At 43.9% G+C, this 24,445-nt stretch overlaps 1 protein-coding gene across 1 annotated transcript in view; it reads left to right on the top strand.

Annotated features, from left to right (window-relative positions):
* Nucleotides 1-12,958, top strand: part of KIAA1210 — a gene marked incomplete at both ends in the record, with an annotated part of 73,789 nt that extends 60,831 nt beyond the window's left edge. The window contains 6 exon segments of the mRNA XM_082646887.1: nt 3,773-3,941; nt 5,847-7,061; nt 7,740-8,309; nt 9,610-9,773; nt 11,228-11,330; nt 12,777-12,958. Of these exon segments, the coding sequence (XP_082503013.1) occupies nt 3,773-3,941; nt 5,847-7,061; nt 7,740-8,309; nt 9,610-9,773; nt 11,228-11,330; nt 12,777-12,958 (2,403 nt within the window).
* Between the last annotated feature and the right edge of the window lie 11,487 nt (nt 12,959-24,445).

The following is a 24,445-nucleotide window of genomic DNA, read 5'->3' as shown; positions in this document are numbered from 1 at the left end:
TTTTTGATTCAATTCTGGTAGTTTGGATGTGTCTAGGAATTTATCCATTTCATCTAGGCTATCTATACAGTTATTCATAGTACTGTCTTATAATCCTTTTTATTTCTATAAGGTCAGTAGTAATTGTTCCCTTTCATTCTTATTTTAGTAATTTGTATCTTGTCTCTCTTTTTCTTAATCAGTCTAGCTAAAGATTTGTCAGTTTTGTTTTACTTTTCAAGGAACCAACTTTTGGTTTCATTGATTTTCCGTACTGTTTTTCTGTTCCCTATTTCATTACCTCTGCTTTAATCTTTGTTATTTCCTTCCTTTTGCTAGCTTTGGGTTTAGTTTTATCTTTCTAGTTTCTTAAGGTGGAGAGTTAGGTTATTGATTTGAGACCTTTCTTCTTTTTTAACAAGCATATACAACTATAAATTTCTAAGGACTGCTTTTGCTGTATCACGTAAGTTTTGTTATGTTGTGTTTTAGTATTAATTCATGTCAAAGTATTTTCTAACTTTCCTTTTGATTTCTTCTTTGACCCATTTGTTGCTTAAGGGAGTGTTGTTTAATTTCCACCTATTTGTGAATTTTCCAGTCTTCCTTCTGTTATTGATTTCTAGTTTTGTTCTGTTGTGGTCAGAGAAGAGACTTTGCATGATTTCAGTCTTTTAACATTTATTAAGATTTATTTTGTGGCCTAGCATATGGTCTATACAGGAGAATGTTCCATGTGTATTTCAGAAGAATATGTATTATGCTCTCGTTGAATGGAATGTTCTGTATATGTCTGTTAGGCTTACTTGGTTTATAGTATTGTTTCAAGTCCTCTATTTCCTTATTGCTCTTCTGTCTAACTATTTATTCATTATTGAAAGTGGGATACTGAAGTCTCTATTATTGTATAACTGTCCATTTCTCCCTTCAATTCTGTCAATTTCTGCTTCATGTATTTAGGAGTGGGTCAGTTGTTTGGTGTGTATACATTTATGATTGTTCTACCTTCCTGATGGATTGACCCTTTTATCAACGTATAATGTCCATCTTTGTATCCTATAACAATTTTGACCTGACGTCTGTTTTGTTTGATGTTAGTATAGCCACCTGACCTCTCTCTTGGCTACCATTTGCTTGGAAGCCCTTTAATCATCCTTTCACTTTCAACTTATTTGTGTCTTTGGATCTAAAGCGAGTCTCTTGTAGATAGCATATAAATGGATCATGTTTTTAAAATTCATCTCGCCAATTTCTGCCTTTTAATTGGAGAGTTTAATTCATTTACATTCATAGCAATTACTGATAAGGAAGGACTTCTTCTGTTTTGCTCTTTTTTCCCTATATATCTTACATCTTTTTTGTACCTCAGTTCTTCCATTACTACCTTATTTTGGATTTAATTAATTTTTTTCAGTGTACTGTTTTCATTCCCTTCTCTCTCTATTTTTTTTTTTTTTTTTTTTTTTGCGGTGCGCGGGCCTCTCACTGTTGTGGCCTCTCCCGTTGCGGAGCACAGGCTCCGGACGCGCAGGCTCAGCGGCCATGGCTCACGGGCCTAGCCGCTCCACGGCATGTGGGATCTTCCCGGACTGGGGCATGAACCCGTGTCCCCTGCATCGGCAGGCGGACTCTCAACCACTGCGCCACCAGGGAAGCCCTCTCTATATATTTTAAAATTACTTTCTTAGTGGTTACCTTGGGGATTACAATTAAGAAAATTAACATTTTAAGACATGTAGTTTTCTCTTTCTATTAACTTGAGTAAGCTAACTATGTATTTTATAGGTTAATGAATAGAGTTAAATTATTTATAGTCAATATTTCCTAACATCAATCTAAACATTTGTCCTGCTTTAATGTCATAAACTCTCTATTAGTAAATTGAAGAATTGAGTCAGGTTGTTATAGGTTAAATCTTGGGCTTGCAGGCAGAAAGTCTAATCTTTGGTGGTGCAGTTAAACCCTTACCATCCCTAGGCATGAGAGTTTCTCAGCTATTTCTGCCATCCTCCCTCGTTTATGAATTCACTAGGGTGACTACAAGGGGGGCAGATGGCAGCAACAGTAGCAGGGCCACACTGTATCCAGTGTAATAGGTCATGTTCATTATTCATCCAAATCATCAAGAAAAGTTGGACTATATTCCCTGATCCCTATTTAGGAAGATAGGGAAGTAATGCCTTTGGAAAAGATGTTTACTAAAGGCTAAGAATGAAAAGATGTTGGTATTTTAAAGGCTGTGTCAGTTAGCTGGAAAATTCACTTTGGTGACTCTTTAGTCTCAGTAACTCTGGACTATAAGTAAAGGGCTGTAAATCAGAGCTGGAAAAGATGAAAAGATTTCATAGTTAAAAGCATTTTACAGGGAAGGACAGTAAAGCACAAATAGATGCCCAGGGTCAAACACTCTGGTAGTGGCAGAGCTAAGACCAGAACCCAGTCTTTTGACTTCCGTCCCAGTACCCTTTTCACCCCATCATGTTGCCCCTAGCTTAAACATTACAGTTTAGCTTTAAAAGGAAAACAAAGTATAAGTTGAAAGAACAGTTGGTAGGGTGGCCAGCCTAGGAGGGCGTTCTGGTGGCCCTGAGAGAATCTCCTTGGTTTGGTGTCAAGCAGAGGCTGATCAATTGCTATGCACTAAATCCTGTATGTGCATGATCGCCTGGAAACCTCACCACAAACCTGGAAGACAGGGAATGTTGGCTAAGGGAAACTTAGCGTGACTCTTCTTTCTGACTTTCTTCCTTCTGTCTAATTGAGGAAAGGCCTGGGTAGCGCTCTCTAACAAGGCCAGGACATCTACTTCTTCCTTGTGACTCTCTCCCTGACACATGGATGAATACAAAAGAGTCCAGGAACATTTATGACACAGAGGCTGCTGCCACTGGCTCCCTGCTTTGGAATCTCTTAGGTCTGCAAGTCCCACAGGAGGTTTGCCCTTATCCTTAATTTATAGATGCGGACAGAGATTTAGAAAATAATTTGCCCAAGATCACACAGAGAGTAAATGATGGAGCAAAGGTCTGAATCCAGGTCTATCTGACCTCATTCACTCAAAAGTAAATAATTTTGAGCTGTGTCTGTTTACATAGGCACTTCGAGTAGGAGCATAAAGAGTTGTATGTTTGCCTTTAGATGTATATCACAAAGGCTTACGCAAAGCTAATTACAGACACTGTTCAGTGCAGTGCAACTCTGACATTTCCAAAGCTGCACTGTCATTACCTGAAAACCTTGATTATACTAAACCAATTTCACCCCCTTCAGTGTGAGGGCTGAGCCCTTCATCTTTTTCTCTCTTCCTTCCTAACCAAACCCCAATCCTTTTTCTTCTTTTGAGCTAGAAAGATATAATTCGTGCTTTCATTAAATCCCCTGAAAAGAAGCCAAACAGGACTTGAATGTGGCTCCCAGGTCTGGTGAAGCAAATTTAAGAATTCCAGTGTTGCCAAGAGTATGATTGTTGTCAGGCCCAGCAACCCCATTTTCAGATTTATGGCCTTGCAGTGTGGGTCAGTGGTTTCTGGGGTGTTTTCTAGAGTTCCCTGCAGCATATCACTCAGAGATCAGAAACCTCAAATCTAGGTGAACCACTTCTAATAGGTAAAATGATCACCAGGTTATGGACGCCATTGGAAATAATTTCCATTGTGAATTGTATTATTATGCTTCCAACAGAGCCATTTGGATAGTAAGGACTTTTTTCCTGATGCTTTTTTCTTCAGCAACCATTCAGGGGTGGGTTCAGAGCACTTAAGTTTGATTCAAGCTCTTTCTTTCCCTCTTTTAGGCAAAACCAAAGCAGGCGAAGCCACGCCTTCCACTGGCTTCTGAAGAAGAGAAAAGCACAACCGAAGGGAAAGAAGCTGACCAAAAGAGGCTGAAAAAAGACAGTATAGGTTGGCATATCTTCACCCTCACCCAGAAACATGTCCTCAAGCTTACCGGCATGATGCTATGTGACAGGAACCCAGGCCTGCTGTTGTGGTCCTCAGAGAGCTTTCAGTTTAAGATGCATACTAATGTGGTCCAAGTTTATCCATCTAAACTGCCCAATTAATACAGTTGCCACTTGTGTGAGATTTAGGTAAAGGGCCATACCTGGATTCCTATTGTACCTAAATGAATTTCCAACCAGAGAGGTGTTTTATGTTTGTTTGTGTGTTTAATTCTATGTCTAATGTACATGCCGAGTTCCTCCGTGAGCCCAGATATCTGAGGGCAGCCAGTGATTTCCCCTTCAGCATTCCCCCTCAGCAACAGAACCAGACAATAATAACAGAACTGGTGAAAAAGACCCTGGTTTTTTAAAGTTGCTTTTCTCTTCCAGTAGAGAGAAAAGGTCTTGTGTTAACAGTGAGACCAGTTCCCATATCCATGGGCAAAGAGGGCTTGGGAAGCTGCAGACAGATGTCCTTGGCGGCCAACACCCATCAAATCCCCAAACAACAAATACCACTGGAGTGAAAACCTGTGTGTGTGTGTGTGTGTGTGTGTGTGTGTGTGTGTTAGCTCCAGCTGATGGCAATCTAATTTCAGGCAATACTTGATAAACCAAAATTCCTGTTCCACAAATTAAGTCAAACAGCTCTTTCATATTTTTTCCACAAAGGATTTCACATGTGGGTTCAAAGGCAGGATATCCCTAAATACGTTTTCCCATGAAAAGAAACAAAACCACAAAACTCTTCTGCATAACAACAACAAAACAAGAAATTAAATGAGTAATTTCTTTTGCTTTCTTTTTATCCTCTTTTCATATTTAATTAATTAATTAATTAATTAATTAATTAATTTTTGCAGTACGCGGGCCTCTCACTGTTGTGGCCTCTCCCGTTGCGGAGCCCAGGCTTCCGACGTCCAGGTTCAGCGGCCATGGCTCACGGGCCCAGCAGCTCCGCAGCATGTGGGATCTTCCCGGACCGGGGCACGAACCCGCGTCCCCTGCATCGGCAGGCGGACTCTCAACAACTGCGCCACCAGGGAAGCCCTCATATTTATTTTTAATAGCTGTCACTTTTACACACAGAGGATAATACTTATTCAGTGTCCATGAGGGCAGATACCTTGGTTTTCCATGTCATGGGAGTGGTTTGGAGTACAGCACCCCATGCTCAACACTGTATGCTGGATGTGAAACCACTAGATGGAGCTAGGGACCAGTGGATGATGAGGGAGGGGAGGCCCCCGAGGGCCCTCCCACCTGGGGATTAAAATAAGTTCCTTAGTAAAAGTACTAGAGAGGAGAGGAGCAGTCTGTGGAACTGCTGCCTTGTGCTCGACCTGAAGCCTGTGGACAGATGCAGTTGTTAAGGCTTTCCAAGAATGGCTTTGCATGTATATTACATCAGATTATTTTAATAAAGAGAGTTGAAAGCAGAAGAAATGGGGGGCCATAATCCTACCTTCCAGATAACCCCTGTTGACACCTTTCTAAAAAATAAAGCAATACCTGCACATTATATAAAAATTAAGTAGAATTAAGTAGAAAATAGAAATACTAAGTAGGAAGTAGAATTTCCCTTCACCCTGCCCCAGTCAGTTTCCTAAAAGGTAATCGTTGTTACAAGTTCAAAAATTGCCTTTTGCTGTGTCTCACATCTAATGGTGGAACAGAGTATTGATATAATGGTGATGTGCCGACCTTGGAATCAGTTCATAAAACCGGATTTCACTTTGATTTAAAAATTTCCCACCACAGAAGGCTAATAGTGACCAAGTTGTTCCCTGTGTTCTGAATAGCTACTTCTCCATGCTAGGGAATTCAATAGCAAATAGGTACCCATTGGGCCAGGGAGGAGTATTCTTATCTTACAGAATCAAAAGTACACATCTTTCCTTTTCCTTACTTCTATTTGGTACAGGTGCCTCAGGCTGGGAACAGAGAAACAAAACTGGGATTTATGAACAGAAGACAAGAGATCCGGCTGCAAACAGAGATGCCGCTGAGAGCCAGGGCTACCCATTTCTAGCGGCATACAGAAGACAATGTGGAAGGAGAGGCTCAAGTACTTTGGAAAGAAGTGAGCATGAATCCAAAGGAAGAAGCTTTAAAGCATCCAGTCTAGCACTTGACCTAGGTAATGGAGCTTGGTTCCCACCTGCCGGTAAGACTGCCAGGGACTTCCGTTCCTGGAACCTGCCCTTGGTGAAGCAAGTCATGGAGCAGCCCCCGACGGCACGAACAGAAAGCGCTACTCCTCAGGAGCTGCTTTCAGATAAAGATGACATGAGAAGGAGCAATGCCGGTATAGATTTTGAATGCAGAAAAGCACCAGCATCACAGCCCATACCTGGAGACATGGAAGAGTCCACGGTTAGTGGTCTGTCACCATCCCGTGAGGATGGGGCTTCTGGAGCCGAGAAGACAGAAGCCAGAGCCGCTCTTTTACCCGTGGTGGGAAGCCCTTCTACAACCCGAGATATTTTCTCAGCGTTTACGGATCCTTCTGATAGCCAGTCAGAAGAGGAAGAAGCGTCCATCTTTGATTTGAAAAGTGTCCAATTTAAAATGAAGTCAGCTCAAGATACCTACAAAGAAAAGTCTCCTGGAAACGTTCTCCAGGCCTTTACCGCAAGCACTTCAGATAGCTTGCTGAGAGCTTCGGTAGAGGGAGGTATTTCTGCAGAGAGGCTGCCTCCCAGAAGCCTTTCCCTGTCCTCGGGGGAGCTGAAAGCTGAAGCCATTGCCTCAGAGGGTACTTTAGAGGCTGACAGTGGTTCTGAGCAGCAGCTGGCTCTTGGATATCTTTTCCAGCCCTCCAAGAAGCACAGAAATGAACAAGAAGACTTCCCAGAATCAGAAAGTTCAGCTGCGGGAGTGAGCGGTCCTGAGCAGCAGCAGGTTCCTAGGCGGTGGGCTCCTAGATATTCTTCCCGTGCCTCGGGGAAGCCAGAAGTGGAAGCCGTCTTTTCGTGTTACGAGAGTGCTTCCAAAGAGGGGAGTGGCTTTGGGCAGCAGCGGGCTCCCAGGCACTCTCTCCAGCCTTTGAGGAAGTCCAAAGATGGCCAAGAAGTCTTTGCAGAATCCGGTTTTGCTGTGCAAATGACCGGTTCTGATGAGCAGCTGGCTCCCAGATGCGCTTCCCAGACTTTGGGGAGGCCCAAAGACCAAAAAGAAGTCTCCTGGGCTTCAAAGAACGTACCTGGAGTGTGGGGTGCTTCTGTGGAGCAGATGCCTCCCAGGCGCCCTTTCCAGTCCTGGGTGGGCCCTACATCCGAGCAACAAGCCTCTGCAGGTCCAGAGAGCGCTGCTGTGGAGTGGGGCTTTTCCACGGAGGCGCGGCCTCCCAGAGTGACTTCTCAGGCCCAGAGGAGACCAGTAGTGAAACAACCAATCTCTGCAGGTCCAGAGAGTGTCGACACTGAAGGGGATGCTTCTACCAAGCTGCTGCCTTCCAAACATTCCCAGGCCACTGTGAGACCTAAACTCCAGCAAATGTCAAGTTATGAGGGTGCTGCTGTTGAGGTGGGCATTTCTGGGGGGTCACTGCCTCCCAAATATCCTGCCCAGAGGGTTAACAAGTTTAAAGTTGAGGAAATGTCCTCACGTCTAGAGAGCATGGCAGTTGAAGAAGGCATATCTAAGGAATCGGTGCTTCCCAATCATCTTTTCCAGTTGTTCATGAAGTTTATGGTACAGCATATCTTTTCAGAGATCCCTTCTACTGAGGAGGGAATCCATGTGGATCCTCTGTTTTCAAATCAACCTTCCAAACCCTTGTCGAGGCCTGAAGTCGAGCACCAAGTTTTCTCAGGCTACGAGGGGACCGATGTTGAGGGAGGCATTTTTTTGAAGCAGCTGCCTGCGAAAAGCCCTTTACCGTGCTTGGGGAGGCCCGTAGGCCTGCAGGAAGTCTTCTCACGTTCAGAGAGCACTCCTGTAAAGTGCAGTAGTTCTAAAGAGCAGCCGCCTTGCAGACACCCTGGCCAAGCCGAAGATGAGGCTGAATTTCAGCCACAGACTTTCGCAACAGGCCCAGTGAGTGCAACTGTGGAGTGGAGAGGCTCGGAGGAGCGCCTGCCTCCCAGACACCCTTTTCAGGCTCCTGCAGCCCCTGAACACCAGCAACAGGTTTATTCAAGTCCCATGAGAGCTGCTGCTGAGGGAAGCATGTTGGAGAGCGATCCTAGCTGCTGGTCCCTACCGAGAGACCCAGCTTCTGCAAACAAAACCAAGAAACACAGCCAAGACTCTGAAGACCTCACTAAGAACGTCCCGATTCCTGCTACCAAAACTGTGACGTTCACCGATGCTCCTGTCTGGCAAACATCCACTTCTTGGGGCACCTACTCTAAGGAGGAAGTTCTTGAGAGTGGTGATCAAGGTAACAGACATTCAAATTTATCCACCAATCGGGCTGTTGTTGAAAACATTTTTGGAGTCCAACTGAGAAAAACCTCTTCCTCATAGAAGTATAAGGGTGAGAAAAGAGATTTTACCAAGCTTCCTTCTGTTTCCCAAAGGGGTCCCCTCTGGACATTTGTCCACATTCTGTAATGGACACATAACCGTCTCCCCAGCCCCCTTTCCCCGTGCACCTTACATGTAGATGGAGTTTATGCTTTTCTCAAAATACCGTTACGTGGATGCTCTCCTCGGCACCATGTAGATTTTAAAAGCCGGCTCATTAATAGAGCACTATGTTCAGACCCTCAGCTTGAAATCTTAATCTATTGTAAATGTTTGTGCTTACACAGCTTCTTAACTCACCTGAAATGTCCAAGAATCCAGAGCTAGGTGATTTCTTGAGCATTTATGGCTCTCAAAGCCTTTGTACCTTCAGACTCATCATCACACAGTCTTGTACGTGCCTATAACCGTATCCATTTAACCACACACTTGCATTAGAGACCACGAAGTAACAAATGCAATAAGATTTTCCTTGGAGTTAGAGAAATGACATCAGTGACCTAAGCGTCTGGCCTCCTAGGAATTTTCCCAGCCCACCTGGCAACCATTGTCCTACCCTGAAATGGGGATAGGAAGAGGGATGGACAAGGGAGGCAAAGGGACCAGTAAGAGGATGGTTTGCAAACTTTGAAGTACAGCTTCTTATCTACTCAAGGAACTCCTGCCTTGCCAAGTTGTGGGGAGGGCACAAAAGAAGGGGGCCCTTCTCTATATGTTATCTTTTTATTTTCATTTGGCAGTTAACAAGGATCCCCATTTGGGACATTATTGTGGGTAGGTCCCAGCCAGTCTCAAGACCCTGCCTGCCTCACTTTATTTATTTATTTTTAAAATAAATTTATTTATTTAATTTATTTATTTTTGGCTGCGTTGGGGGGTCCTCGTTGCGGTGCGCGGGCTTATCACTGTGGTGGCTTCTCGTTGCGGAGCACGGGCTCTAGGCGCGTGGGCTTCAGTAGTTGTGGTTCGCGGGCTCTAGAGCACAGGCTTCAGTAGTTGTGGCACGTGGGCTTCAGTAGTTGTGGCTCGCGAGTTCCGGAGCACAGGCTCAGTAGTTGTGGTGCATGGGCTTAGTTGCTCCGCGGCATGTGGGATCTTCCCAGACCAGGGCTCAAACCCGTGTCCCCTGCATCGGAAGGGGAACTCTCAACCACTGCGCCACCAGGGAAGCCCCTGCCTCACTTTAGTTCTAACTTCTTTCATTCCTTTCTCAGGTAAAGCTCCTGGTCGACAGTCAGATCATGCCACCTCAGAGCCAGCTTGGATAACCATGATAAACCAGAGGCAGGAGAGTCTCCAGGCCAACATTCCTGTGAAAGAGCCAGAAACCAAGAATAGAGCTGGAGCCGAGGCTGAGACTAAGGAACCTAGATATGGGGTAGGACCTGGAACAGCCCACAAAACACTCCAAAAGGGTGCTGGAGCCAACTGGTTAAGCTTACAATGGGAACTTTCCCAGACATGCAGCTCCCCAGCTCTTTGGATGTGTTAGGCAAGGGAAGGGAACTCTTTGGGGGAAAAGACTTGCTTTGTACTCATAGAAATGTGCTCCACTTTATGTTCTTAAAGCATTTGTGAAAAGTAATGAATACGAGAAGATTCTGTAAATCAAATCCTGCCCTAAATATTCTAGAGCAGGATTCCATGAAATTGGTTGAGAAATAAGTAGTTATTAAAAATCCCCAAAGGTCACCACTGGGGTGAGAGTTGAGGAACTATTCTTACAGACATTTTAGGCCTATAAATATGTATATGTATTTAAGAAAATATAAATGGAATTAAACTATACATATTATTTTTCACTTATTTTATTTCTGGGCACCTTTCCATATCAGTACATAATGATTTAACTTCACGTAAATAAAGGTAGTGTTTGGTGTTTGGGTTTCCATATATTGATTTGGTTTGGTCTGGCATCTCCCTATAGGTTAAAAGAGGAGTTATGTGATGGACTAGGCTAATGGTACCACATGTGGATCAGGCATGCTGGGATGATGTCTTGCTTCCAATGTCCCATTTTCAATGTCTTTGGAAGTTTTAGAATGAGAACCCCTCTTGTCAAAACTACATAAAACTGACTCAAGAAAACTCAATGAAATTTACATATCGAGATGTCTAAGTTCCTATACTTTTTCAGGTGCTTACTGAATTTGTTGTGGGATCATGTGAAAATCTGTTTAACTCTTTGCTTTAAAGATCTTTTCATTTCATTATTAGTATTTTTAAGGGAGCAGGGTCATACAGGGGGCAAAGTCCACCTTGGTTAAAGCTTTGTCAGAGGGAAATACACTAGGGTATATGAACTAATTAATTTAGACCAGTTGTGGAGAGGTTAATTTGAAAAGCTTAAACTGTACAATTTTGAAAAGACCTATTGTTATATCACTTTGTAATGCAAGGAGCGCACATCAGATGTAAATAGGTTTTGTTCCATAGAAATCTATGGAACTCAAGTCAGTTAACTGATAAGGTTTGTTTGTGACCACCGCATTTCTGTTAGCTTTCTGTTAAGTGCTGGTAAAGTCCTAGAGAAGACGTTGTTGTCAAGTTACATAATTCTCTTGTTAACCTGTTTACATTGTTTGTATGATTAGACAGCCTTTTCTCCCAGCTCAGAAAGGTGATAAAGTTGAGCCAGCTTAGATTTTGTGAACCTAAATTCTGAACCAAGGTGCTTTCTGTGCTATTTCTTTCCTTATCTCTCTCTTTCCTTTTGATTAATGTTGAACTTATAATACCCAGGACAGGACTTGCACCTTGTGATCTGAATAAGTAATTTGCTGTTTTCATGTCAGGACTTACAAGCTTTCTGTTTTCGTTTTTGTATTAAAGAGAACTGGCCTTGCAGATGAAAACCAACCGAGGAGTGTTTTCACTTCTGATGTTAACAGACAGGAGAAGATGGCACTGAAGCCACCAAAGTCTACCAGAGCAGGTAAAAAACACACCCCCAACCCCCCACTCCCAAAATAGCCCTGGCAGAAGTTGTGAAACTTTTGCAATTTCAGACAATACATGTCTCTTCCCCCAAATCAGCTTATGATTCTCTCATGGTTCTTCCATTAGATACAGATATTAGCTTGTTTTAGGAAAATCCAATTATTATGACTAAGTCAGTCCAATGTATAATTTTCAGAGGGTCTTACAGTCTTTTACCCCATCGAGGAAGCTGTATCGGAACAAAATTGTGATCACTCACTGGAACTTTCCTGTGGCTGGTATTCAAGAGGAAAGAACCAAGCCACTTTCTAGTCCATAGCAAAATGGTATTTTCTCACCTTCTACATTCCCAGGGAAACTGTGGAAAGTAATCCACTATAAATGCCCAATGGTATTGAATTGTTTTTTAACTATTTAGAAGGCTTGTTTCAGCCCCTCTGTATTCTGAGCAGAGGTATGAGAGGTGGGGAAATGTTGAAAGCTGAAACAAACACTGTGCTGTGATAGAATAGAATGGGGTCTCGTCAGTAGAGTCATGTGCCAGAGGGATTTTTTTTTCAGAAGGAGCAGGGGGAGGGGAGGATAGATTTATACTGAGTCATCTTTGTTCTCTGCCTCAGTCCGCCTCATGAAGAAATTAAACTAGGAATTAGGAACCCACCATCTGGCCATGATACAGCAGCACTTGACCTGCTTATAGCTGTGAATATTCTCATGGGCACAGTAATCCAACTCTCACTGTGCATTAGGATCACCTGATGTACTTTTTAAAAATTACAGATGGCCCTGGATCCATTGCTAGAGATTCTAATTCAATTAGTTCAGGAAATAGCATGTGCATTTGTATTTTTAAAAAGAGCCCTAGGGGGTTCTAATGTGTGGCCAGGGTTGAGAACCACTGGTTGAGTCTAAGCCACTAAGTCAATCAACCGTAAAGCAGGATGAGGGAAGGAGTAGAACTGGGGAATAGTGAAGTAGGCTGCTAGGTAGGAGTAGTTGATATAATGTTATTTAGCATATAGACTTTTACAGGGTGTATCTATTGAGTCATCAACAATCATTTCATACAGCATAATGGATTGGCAAAACGAAAACAATATTACCTAATATGAAATTTTAAAAACTGGACAGATACCATACAACATGTTTCCTCTCTGATCTCAATTCAAAAGGGTAAGACAATCCAATAATAACCACCCAAAGATTGGCATTTATAGCTGTAGGTATCTTCTCTCAGGCCTTCCCATGTCAGGCCCCTGTGGCTCTAGCCATATTGATGTTACCCTTTTCACATACCACCCTATGGCATTGCCCATGCACTGACTTTTAGAAGCCAGAGGAAACCTGAAAGGAGGAAAATTTTTACTGCATCCCATAAACATACTTCAGTATCTCTGGGGCTTCTTAACTGCTTGTGTGTTATTTGCTATGGTTCCAGTAGGATTCGAAGATGAGAAGATATTTCAAGTACCTTCTACGGAAGAAGAAACCAGAAGGTTTTCAACTCTCCCAGCCGTGCTACAACAGCCGGCTGAGCCGGCTGAGCCGGATGAGCCAGTCTGGTTCTCCCTGGCCAAGAAGAAAGCCAAAGCATGGAGCCGGGTAGAAGAAGCCACGCAATAAATAGCTCCTGGGTGGAGTATCAGCATTTTAAATGATAATTGCCAGTAGCTGTATTAATGTCACGTAGTGAATTATTTACCGTAATCATTTTTATTACGCATAAGAGCCTTAAAAGGGGAATTAAAGCTAATAATTATTTGAATGAAACAGATGCCATGAATGCCTAACCTTCAGTACAGTCACTGCCAGCATCCGAAAACCCAGCTTTTCCTCTATAAAAACTATGTAAAATGTAAAACAGAAAGCTAGATCAATGGAACAGGATAGAAAGCCTAGAGATAAACCCACGCTCATATGGTCACCTTATCTTTGATAAAGGAGCCAAGAATGTACAGTGGAGAAAGGACAGCCTCTTCAATAAGTGGTGCTGGGAAAACTGGACAGGTCCATGTAAAAGTATGAGATTAGATCACTCCCTAACACCATACACAAAAATAAGCTCAAAATGGATTAAAGACCTAAATGTAAGGCCAGACACTATCAAACTCTTAGAGGAAAACACAGGCAGAACACTCCATGACATAAATCACAGCAAGATCCTTTTCGACCCACCTCCTAGAGAAATGGAAATAAAAACAAAAATAAACAAATGGGACCTAATGAAACTTCAAAGCTTTTGCACAGCGAAGGAAACCATAAACAAGACCAAAAGGCAACCCTCAGAATGGGAGAAAATATTTGCAAATGAAGCAACTGACAAAGGATTAATCTCCAAAATTTATAAGCAGCTCATGCAGCTCAATAACAAAAAAACAAACAACCCAATCCAAAACTGGGCAGAAGACCTAAATAGACATTTCTCCAAAGAAGACATACAGATTGCCAACAAACACGTGAAAGGATGCTCAACATCATTAATCATTAGAGAAATGCAAATCAAAACTACAATGAGATATCATCTCACACCAGTCAGAATGGCCATCATCAAAAAATCTAGAAACAATAAATGCTGGAGAGGGTGTGGAGAAAAGGGAACACTCTTGCACTGCTGGTGGGAATGTGAATTGGTACAGCCACTATGGAGAACAGTATGGGGGTTCCTTAAAAAACTACAAATAGAACTACCATATTACCCAGCAATCCCACTCCTGGGCATATACCCTGAGAAAACCAAAATTCAAAAAGAGTAATGTACCAAAATGTTCATTGCAGCTGTATTTACAATAGCCCGGAGATGGAAACAACCTAAGTGTCCATCATCGGATGAATGGATAAAGAAGATGTGGCACATATATACAATGGAATATTACTCAGCCATAAAAAGAAACGAAATTGAGCTATTTGTAATGAGGTGGATAGACCTAGAGTCTGTCATACAGAGTGAAGTAAGTCAGAAAGAGAAAGACAAATACCGTATGCTAACACATATATATGGAATATAAAAAAAAAAAGGTTCTGAAGAACTTAGGGGCAGGGCAGGAATAAAGACGCAGACGTAGAGAATGGACTTGAGGACACGGGGTGGGGGAAGGGTAAGTTGGGACAAAGTGAGAGAGTGGCATGGACATATATACACTAACAAACGTAAAATAGATAGCTAGTGGAAAGCAGCCGCATAGCACAGGGAGATCAGCTCGGTGCTTTGTAACCGCCAGGAGGGGTGGGATAGGAGGGAGGGCGGGAGGGAGGGAGACGCAAGAGGGAAGAGATATGGGAACATATGTATATGTATAACTGATTCACTTTGCTATAAAGCAGAAACTAACACACCATTGTAAAGCAATTATACTCCAATAAAGATATAAAAAAAACCTATGTAACATGTTTGCACTGCTGTCAAACTGAGAAAACTTTAACTTTGAACAATGCGCTTTAGAAGGGAGAAAGCTAAAACATTTTGTTGGAGCAACTAAGAGGTGGTCATTTCCTTTGATCAAATAAATTCATTCTAATGGAAACATCCAGATGATTTGGTGCAACGATTGGCTCCTAGGCTTTATGAGCCTAGTTAAATGCTTCAGTTCTTTGGTTACTGCTCCAAACTTTGCAAAGCCCCCTAAGAAGAGGTGGTAGAAGTGAAAATTCTGGGTCTCCAAGAAAAATGTTGCACAGCCAGTCCCCCAATCAGCCCACTGCCCTTTGAAACACCTTCTTTGTATCCCTGAGGGCTCCCAACACCTGCAACTTACACAGAGCTCTCTTTCCACGTGCCCCATGTCAACGTGTCACAAGTCTGGCAGCAGTGAGCACCTTCCTATGGGGCATAACATTCCTTGGGGATTATCATACTTCTCTGCATCGTTAGCCCATCAGTGTTTGACCTTTTGCCCCAGTGCCACTGTGACCCTCCCTAGTTGCTCAGAAGTGTACTGCACTTCATACATATCCTATTTTTAAAGCACTTAAGATCCTGTTGAAATTCAAAATTCTGCAGATTCCAAAAGCTGTGCTTTCAATGGGGCAGATGGGAAGCCTTCCACAAGGAAGTCTGGGGCCACTAGAGAGCTGTCTTATGCCCTGGCTCCAGCCTTAAAGTGGAAATCTCTGAGTAGCCCAGTTTCTTGTCCGTTTCCCTCAGCAGTCTCTGTTTTAGAAGATTTTAACCTAAGACAAGACTGCACCCTCAAAGCCACAGAACAACTGACTTTCTGCTAACGGGAAGCCTGAAGTGATTGAAGCAGCCTTTCCCTGCCCTCATTCCTAGAGGCACACACACCTCAACAGTCACTAGGCTGGACAGCCCCCACCTCCCCAGTGAACCACTCCCCCCCAAGTCCTTCCCCTCTATTCCAACCCCAAGCACATTAAACACTAATGGAGAGCTCCCTTTGGATGCCTGGACAGTACCTAGCTCATTTTCTCAGGAAACCCAGAAGTGTCTTAATATACCTTTCACTGTGTCTGCCTCTGTCACCTTGGGGCTACTTTGCTTAAACAGAAATGCAGACCTAGACATAACTGTGCCTTTAAATCCCAAGTAGGGTGCTGCCTCATGCAAAAAACAAATTCAGAGAGGCTGTGAGGTGCCAGAGCTAATTTAAACCCTTGGTGCTTGGTTTTCCTGATGATGGTATAATGTGATATTGTACAATCATATGCCAGTTTTGTGTTTTCTCTGTAAAACATCTATTTTTCCTCATGCTATATCTTTGCCTTTTTGATAATGCTAGGTTTTTTGGTGTTTTTTTTTGCGGTACGCGGGCCTCTCACTGTTGTGGCCTCTCCCATTGTGGAGCACAGGCTCTGGATGCGCAGGCTCAGCGGCCATGGCTCACGGGCCCAGCCGCTCCGCGGCATGTGGGATCCTCCCAGACCGGGGCACGAACCCGTGTCCTCTGCATCGGCAGGCGGACTGTCAACCACTGCACCACCAGGGAAGCCCCACACGTATTTTTTAACACCGTCGGTTGTAACACATCTTAGCAGATTCCACTTCAGGTTATACTAAGTGTTTTTTCAACTTCTTCAAAAATATTTGACCCAGAGTAGTTCCATGCGGACTGTTCATAGCTACTAATCCGTCAGTCATTTTAAACTCAGCAGTCACCCACCTCAGTCCTAGTCTGCTCAATACTGTTACTGCCAAATTCCTAGGATGACAAGTATGAAAATTTTGACATGTTTTGTTAGACAGTGCAAGTACTACCAGGAAAATCTCAGGCAGGTCTTGGAACTCAAATCTCTCCCAAAGTAAATAAAAATGCTAATTGACTATCTGACTATACCTCTCATATCTGTTCAAGAAGTCCCATAGCTCTGCCACTTGGCACCCCAAAGTCGAGCTCATTAGGAAGCTGCCAATGAAAAACAGCTATGAAATGACCAAGATTACTGTGACTAATCATTTCAGAGCTGAGTCCTAATTCACACATAAAGAACAGTAGTACCGGTATAGGATATGATGCTAAAACAGTGCTTCTGTCCATACAATGAAAGGTGATCTTTCATTTGGAGTTCAAGCTACCTTCAAGCCCCTTATTGCTCACCCCAATTTAACAGAAAGTTGCTACATAGCTTAACACCATCAGAGTCAAGTCTCTGTGACACTCAATATGAAGTAGACACAGCAGCTAAATCAAAAACATTCAAGGAATTCAGACAAACCATTGTCAGAATACTTGGTAATAACTGTCCACTGGTAGAAGAGCATGAGGGGTATGTGGGCCTTTGTATAGTGGTTTCTGCAATTTCTCTTTGTGATATTTGACTATCGATAAGTCTAGCTGGCAAAGATAAATATTTCATTCATGAATGAGCACACTGCTTCACCACTTCCAGTTCATCAGAAAGTTTCTCTACCTCTTATGATCAGAGACAAGAAGGCCGGTAATAGTTCTATGGACTTGTTAGGAAAAATCCAGTCCAATGCGGTCTGCCCTTCATAAAACTCATATATGAAGAGAGTCCCAGAAAAACAATGTAAAAACAACAATTCAGCCTTGACTCCTTAAATAAACAGCAACAGCCTAGCAATATTAATACCATCTGTTGACCCATGAAGTTATAGGACATACACTACAGATCCTAGCCATTCAATCATTCACCAGGCAAGTACTGAGTACGCACTTATATACCCAGGGTTGTGTTAGAGAGGCCTCACTCACAGATGTCTGAGTCTCATGACTTGCTCTAGTTCATGGTCTAGAGGCAGACAGTTGGACAATGATGACACAGGTGTCAAGTGCTAAAACAGGGATGAACACAAAGTGCTATGGGAGTATGGGAGAGAGAATGATTAACTGGGACAGGGGAAGGAAGGAAGTGGGTTGGTGCCTGGGAAGGTACTCAAGGGGAGGCATTTCACCTGGACCTTGAAGGATCACTGGGAGTTTATCTAGCAATGAAGGATGGCAGGGAAAGGGTAAGGAGGTCTCTGCATGGAGAGAAAACAGCCTGCATAGTAGAAGAGATGTGTGTGCATGTGTCCCTGTCCAGGGAATGAAATGGCTCCAGCATGGGCAGCGTGGCAGATGGGCCTGGAAAGCAGATTGAGGCCATAATTATTACTACTAATAATTATTACTACTAAAATTATTACTAAGAAAGTCTTCTACCTCCTATATAAGCACATATTCCTGTTTGTGCCACCAATCTCTTCCTCTCTTGCCTAGCTCAGTGCCCTCCCATCCTTTTCACCTCCTACCCAAACCTATCAGTTTTATTCATTAAATCATGCATTTACACATCTACCAAATTTATTGGGTAACTTTCAATGTACCAATGCCACTCGCCATTGGAACTATCATTTGTATCTGTTCTTGTTTGACACATGAAACTCAAAGATGGCAGAACTGTCCACAGTCCCCATCTTACTGTCTCCCCCACCATCATTCCTGGGCCCTTCTTGGAGGGGTTGGCTGAGACCTCTGGAAGCTGGGCCCTCCCAGCTGCACACAGTGTTGGTGTTTCGATATATTTGCCAAGATTCTATTCATATTTATACTCAATCATATCCTCTCCAGTTGTCTCCTCTACTTCTCAGCAGGGCCGAAACACAGCATGATGACTGCTGTCAATCATGAAGTCTCTGGTAACAAGGTGTGCACCTAGAGCCTCTTCTTTGTGAAGGGAGGTGGGACTGGGCACTGGGCTTGCCATGGAGAAAGCTATTGTCATGGAGCAAGGTGTTGCCAATGAAAAACTATAGCTATGAAATGACAGGAGTGAAGAGGACCCTGGAGGAGATGGTGCGTTTGCAGCGGCAGCAAGCTATCTCCCTAGGAGGTTGGAGCTGGGTCCAAGTCCCTGGGAGTGAGAACTAATTGGCACCAGCAAACAAAGAAGACAAGAAAATGCTGAGCGAGTGTGCCTCCGGGAAATACCTAAAGCAAAATGGAGGGAGAGTCTCCTCCCAGCTCTCATATTGGGACTCTCTTCATGGCAAGTACGTGGCCCAGAAGTCCATGGGTCAGTCTCCAGGGCCTCAGTCATCTGCCTGAGCTCGCCCAGGGGTGCAAACCCACCCAGGACGTCCCACTCCCTGTCACTGGTGTTCAGTTGCTGCCTGCCGTCCGTCTCCAGCCATCCACCCATAACTTCTGATCTTCTCCAAGTCAGGAAGTTGGCACAATCCAGGATTTCAGATTTCCTTAAGTAAAGGTGCTCTTTCCCCACCCTACCCCTTGTTAGTCAACAGAAGTGACCACGTCTTTTCCCTTTGCAGATCCGTCATCAGGGTCAGGGGGGAATGGGGGAGGGACCCAAGGCCACAACAGCTGGAAGAGGTTTTCACTTCCTGCCGGGCATGGCAGGGCACACTCCCTGAAGACCAGTCCAGAGCTCTCCTTTACAGCCCGGCCCCCAGCTCACCGCCTCCGGGAAGCCTTCTCTTCTGCATCTGCTGCCCCTGCTCCCCCACAGGCTCTCCTGGTTGCACTGAGATGTGTGGACATTGTTTGGCTCCCCTAGAAAAGCACAGGCCCTTCAGGGGGACGGTCCAGATCTTCTTCAAGTTTGTGACCCCCATGGTGTCTGCACAGGTAGCTGTTTGTTGACTGAATCACGAGGCCTTTGGAATCCCTCTTCTCACCATCAGTGGCGCTTCTCTTCTACCTGCCCAGGGCCTGTCTACAGAGGGCCTTCCCATCTTCTTCCTGTCTCTTTGGCTCCTCTGCAGGGCCTCCCGGGAGGTTTCCGCTCCCACGGCCGCCTGTGATGCTTGTGGTGCTGTGATGGCGGATACAAGGAGGGACTGCGCACCCCCCCGCCCCGTGAGGCCTCGCCCCCCCCCCACACAGGGAGTGACTCGTCCTGTCCCTGGCCTCCTAGACCGCCGTGTCACAGCCAGACCGGGCTGTGGGTGCTCACCGAAGAGAAGCACCCACACAGGGGTGTCATCTGCCTACAGGAGCCAAAAGCCCTGGGGTGAAGAGCACAGGGTCCTCAGGCCCAGCACCTCCTGCTGTTCGTGGAAGCCACGGGAGGGGCAGGGGACCGGCAGGAGTGCCGGGGTCTCAGGACTTGACCTTGCTTGCACATCCCAAGGGGGTCACTGCACAGGCCTGTGACCCGGAGCCCCTGGGAGTGGCGTGGAGTATCAGGGCTCCATCCCTCCTGCTGAGCAGGAGCTGCAGCCCTGCCGGACCCTGGTCCCGGCTGAGCTGGCACCGACAAAGGCCCCTTTTCACTCACAGGCTCCCCTAGCTTGTGGGGTTTACATTTTTTCCTCAAGGCTCAGCTGTCCTCCCCAATCTGAAGCTCATTCATCATTCTTGGTGACTTTAACATCCACTTGGATCACCCATCCCACACCCTAGACTTTCACTTCCATTACTTCTTTTTTATGAGTGTGTGGTGAAGGCAAGTACAGCATTTATTGCCAGGTACCAAGAAGAGTAAGGGTTGGCTAATGCTCAAAAGACCTGAACTCCCTGATGGCTTTCAGGGAAGGGGTTTTAAATGCAAGGTGAGGGAGAGGGTCACTGGGAATGTGATCAGCTCCTGCACAGTTCTCTGATTGGTGGGTGGTGAGGTAACAAGGTGAGGCTACAGGGGTTAACATACCCATCTTCAGGCCCCAGCCCGTCTGGGGACTGTGTGCTCACTGCTCAGCACCCTCCGTCTGGGTGGGGTCTGGTTTCTGCAAAACAACTCCGAAATGCATCAGCTGCTTCTTGGTCTATGAGGTGCGTTCTTTAATTTGTAATTCTACAACTCTGCTGATCTTTGAGAGTGTCCTGGAGAGGCAAGAAACAACTGCAGTTCACCCTGGGAACACAGACACTGGTGACAGCCATTCCCGGGAGCTCCCTCCACTGTGTGGACACCAGTGCCAGCAAAGCACCATCGTGGAATCCGCCCTCTAGCTCATCAGCACCAAGATCCCATGACTGCTTTTTGTTTTTATTATTGGAGTATAGTTACTTTACAATGTTGTGTTAGTTTCTACTGAATGGCGAAGTGAATCAGCTCTACGTATACATATATCCCCTCTTTATTGGATTTCCTTCCCGTTTAGGTCACCACAGAGCACTGAGTAGAGTTCCCTGTGCTACACAGTAGGTTCTCATTAGTTACCATTTTATACATAATAGTGTATGTATCTCAATCCCAATCTCCCAGTTCATCCCACCCCCGTATGGTGTCCATACGTTTGTTCTCTGCATATGTGTCTCTATTTCTGCTTTGCAAATAAGATCATCTGTACCATTTTTCTAGATTCCACACATATGCATTAATATATGACACTTGCTTTTCTCTTTCTGACTTACTTTACTCTGTATGACAGTCTCTAGGTCCATCCAAGTCTCTGCAAAGGACACAGTTTCATTCCTTTTTATGGCTGAGTAATATTCCACTGTATCTATGTGCCACATCTTCTTTATCCATTCCTCTGTTGATGGACACTTAGGTTGCTTCCATGTCCTAGCTATTGTAAACAGTGCTGTAATGAATATTACATGAATATTACATTGGGATACATGTGTCTTTTTGAATTATGGTTTTCTCTGGGTATATGCCCAGTAGTGGGATTGCTGGGTCATATGGTAGCCATGACTGCTTTAGCTGGTCTTTTCTACAACTTTACATCAGATACTCACCTCTGTGATATGATCCTACACGAGCCTTTTTCATCACCAGAAACTGCTCCATTTTGAAAATTTCTACTCTAGTGCTACAGTTCTTCAATCCCTTCAGATTACTTCTCCAATTCATTGATTCCACCACTTTTTTACTCTTCATCTGCCCATCGTTTTCTCCATTTGCCTCCTTACCTGGTGTAGAGTCCGTCCATTAACATTGTTATAGTCACTCTGTGGTAGGGAGAATGATGATCCACCCCTCCGCCAAGGATGTCCACAACCTAATCCCTGAAATCCTGTGAATACTTTAGGTTATATGGCAAAGGGAAAATAAGGTTAAAATGGAATTAGCGTTGCTAATCAGCTGACCTTAGGATAAGGAGATTATCCTGGTTTATGCCGACAAGCTCGGAGCAATCACAAGGTTCCCTAAAAGTGGAAGAGGGCATTAGAAGAGAACACTGGAGAGATGGCAGCATGAGAAAGACTCAGCCCAACGTTGCTTGCTTTTAAGATGGAGGAGGGGGCTATAAGCAAATGAATGCAGGGAGCCTCTAGAAGCTAGAAAAGGTTCTCCCCCAGAGTCTCCTGAAGGAATGCAGATCTGCTGACACCTTGATTTTAGCCCTGTAAAACACATTTTGGACTTCTGACCTTCAAAAGTGTAGGATAATAAACCTGTATTGTTTTAAGCCACTAAGTTTGTGATAATTTGTTACAGCAGCAATAGGAAACCAATACACACTCCCTTGTTAAAGTCAGTCCACTTCCTTTCTCCTCTTAGCTGCCTATCATATCCACTAGGCAAAACCCCAAGCCTACTTGAACCACATGGTTCTTTGTCTATATTGAAGCAGCTGAAAATATTAAAAATTGCCTGACTGGTTTGGCCACAAATTTGTGATCACAAGCACACTCAAGACTGCCTGGCAACCTCACTACGCTTCCTCTCCATCTCAAATCCTTGACAACTTCACCATTCAACACCCAAGCCTCTCTGTTCTTAGCTTCCTCATTTCCAATGATTTGTCATCTACTCACAGTGCCACGCCCAGGGTCCCAGACCTTTCTTAATGAAAATCGACATTACTTCCAAAAATCTCAACTTCAAGCATCCCACACTATTATATTTCCAGTCTGGTCCTCTTGTTCTTATTATGATCCTCAATGACCACCATATGGTCAAAGTCATGGATCACTTTTCTAATTCTTATCTTTCTTGATCCGTCAGCCACAGCTGTCCACACAATTCTTGAAATAGTCGCCTTTTGGCACTTCTGTGGCACAAGTCTCCTGGGGTTTTTTTTTTCCTGCTTTGGTCACTGTCTACCTGATTCCCTCAAACTGGAGTTTCTCTGGGTTCTGTTCTGAGACTTACCTCTCTGCATTTTCTTTCCCTAAGTGCTTTGATCCTTTTTCATGGCCTGAAAAATAGCCCAAATGATGATAATTTCCAAATTGATATATCTAACCCAAATTTCTCCTCTGAGCTACAGTGTCATAACAAACTCTACTTGACATCTCCACTTGACTATCTCACACATATATCTTTAACCTGAAATGGCTAAAATGGAATTCTTTTTTAAAAATTGAGGTATAATTGACACATAACATTATATTAGTTTCAGGTGTACAACATAATGATTTGTATATATTGTGAAATGATCACCACAATAAGTCTAGTTAACATTAATCACCATACATAGCTACAGATTCTTTTTCTTGTGATGAGAACTTTTAAGATTACCTCTTAGCAACTGTCACATATGCAATACAGTATTATTAACTATAGTCGCCGTACTGTACATTACATGCCCGTGACTTATTTATTTTATAACTGGAAGTTTGCACCTTTTAACCTGTTTCACTCATTTCATCCACCTACCATTCCCCTGCCTCTGGCAACCACCAATCTCTTCTCTGTATCTATGAGCTTGTTTTATTTTAAATTTGGATTCCACATATCAGTGAGATCGTATGGTATTTGTCTTTCTCAGTCTTACTTATTTCACTTAGCATAGTGCCCTCAGGGTTCATTAATGTTGTTGCAAATGGCAATATTTCATTTTTTATGGTTGAGTAATATTCCATTACATGTATATACCACTCTTCTTTTTTTTTTTTTTTTAATTTGGCTGCATCAGGTCTTAGTTGCGGCAGGCAGGCTCCTTAGTTGTGGCATGAGAACTCTTAGTTGTAGCATGCATGTGGGATCTAGTTCTCTGACCAGAGATTGAACCCAGGCCCTCTGCATTGGGAGCACGGAGTCTTATCCACTGCTCCACCAGGGAAGTCCCAATACCACATCTTCTTTATCCGTTCATCCATCAACGGACATTTAGGTTGTTTCCGTATCTTGGCTATTGTAACAAAATGGAATTCTTGGTTTGCTCCTTCTCCCAATTTGTTCTTCCTCCTGTCTTCCCCATCCTAGGAAACAGCACTTCTTCCCACCCAGTGGCTCTAGTCAAAATCCTGCTATCCTTCATTAATTCCTTTACACAACTTACATCCAAAATATCTCTTAAATCTGTCCATTTCTCACCTCTTCAACTGCTACTGTCCTAATCCAAACCATCGCCATCTCTGATCTGACTACTCAATAACCTCCTAATCCCTGGAATTCTATGAATATGTTAGGTTGCATGGCAAAGGGGAATTAAGGTGGCAGGTGGAATTTGGGGTGCTAATACTGGAGGGGTCTTGCCCCTCCATTAGATCCTCTGCACAGCAACCAGATCGATTTTCTTAAAATATAACTCAGATTCTTTCACTCCTTCTACTTAAAAACCTTCACTACTCATGGATTAAATAACATACAAACTCCTTATTCTACCTTATAAGAACCTGTGTGATCTGGCCTCTGCCTGCCACTGGTCTCATAGTTTCTAGAACACGTGAAGTTCTTTCCTGCACATGCAGTTCCGTCTGCTTGAAGTTAGCCATGGGAAGAGTTGAAGCTGGGTCCTTACTCCCCACTCCCATCTAAGTGTTGTTTTCTACACAAGGGTACCCAGTTGAGGTG

Source organism: Grampus griseus (assembly GCF_964374135.1).
Source record: "Grampus griseus genome assembly, chromosome: X".
NCBI classification, from domain to species: domain Eukaryota; kingdom Metazoa; phylum Chordata; class Mammalia; order Artiodactyla; family Delphinidae; genus Grampus; species Grampus griseus.
Note: the sequence above shows the minus strand (reverse complement) of the source record. Positions and strands in the feature narration are given on the sequence as shown.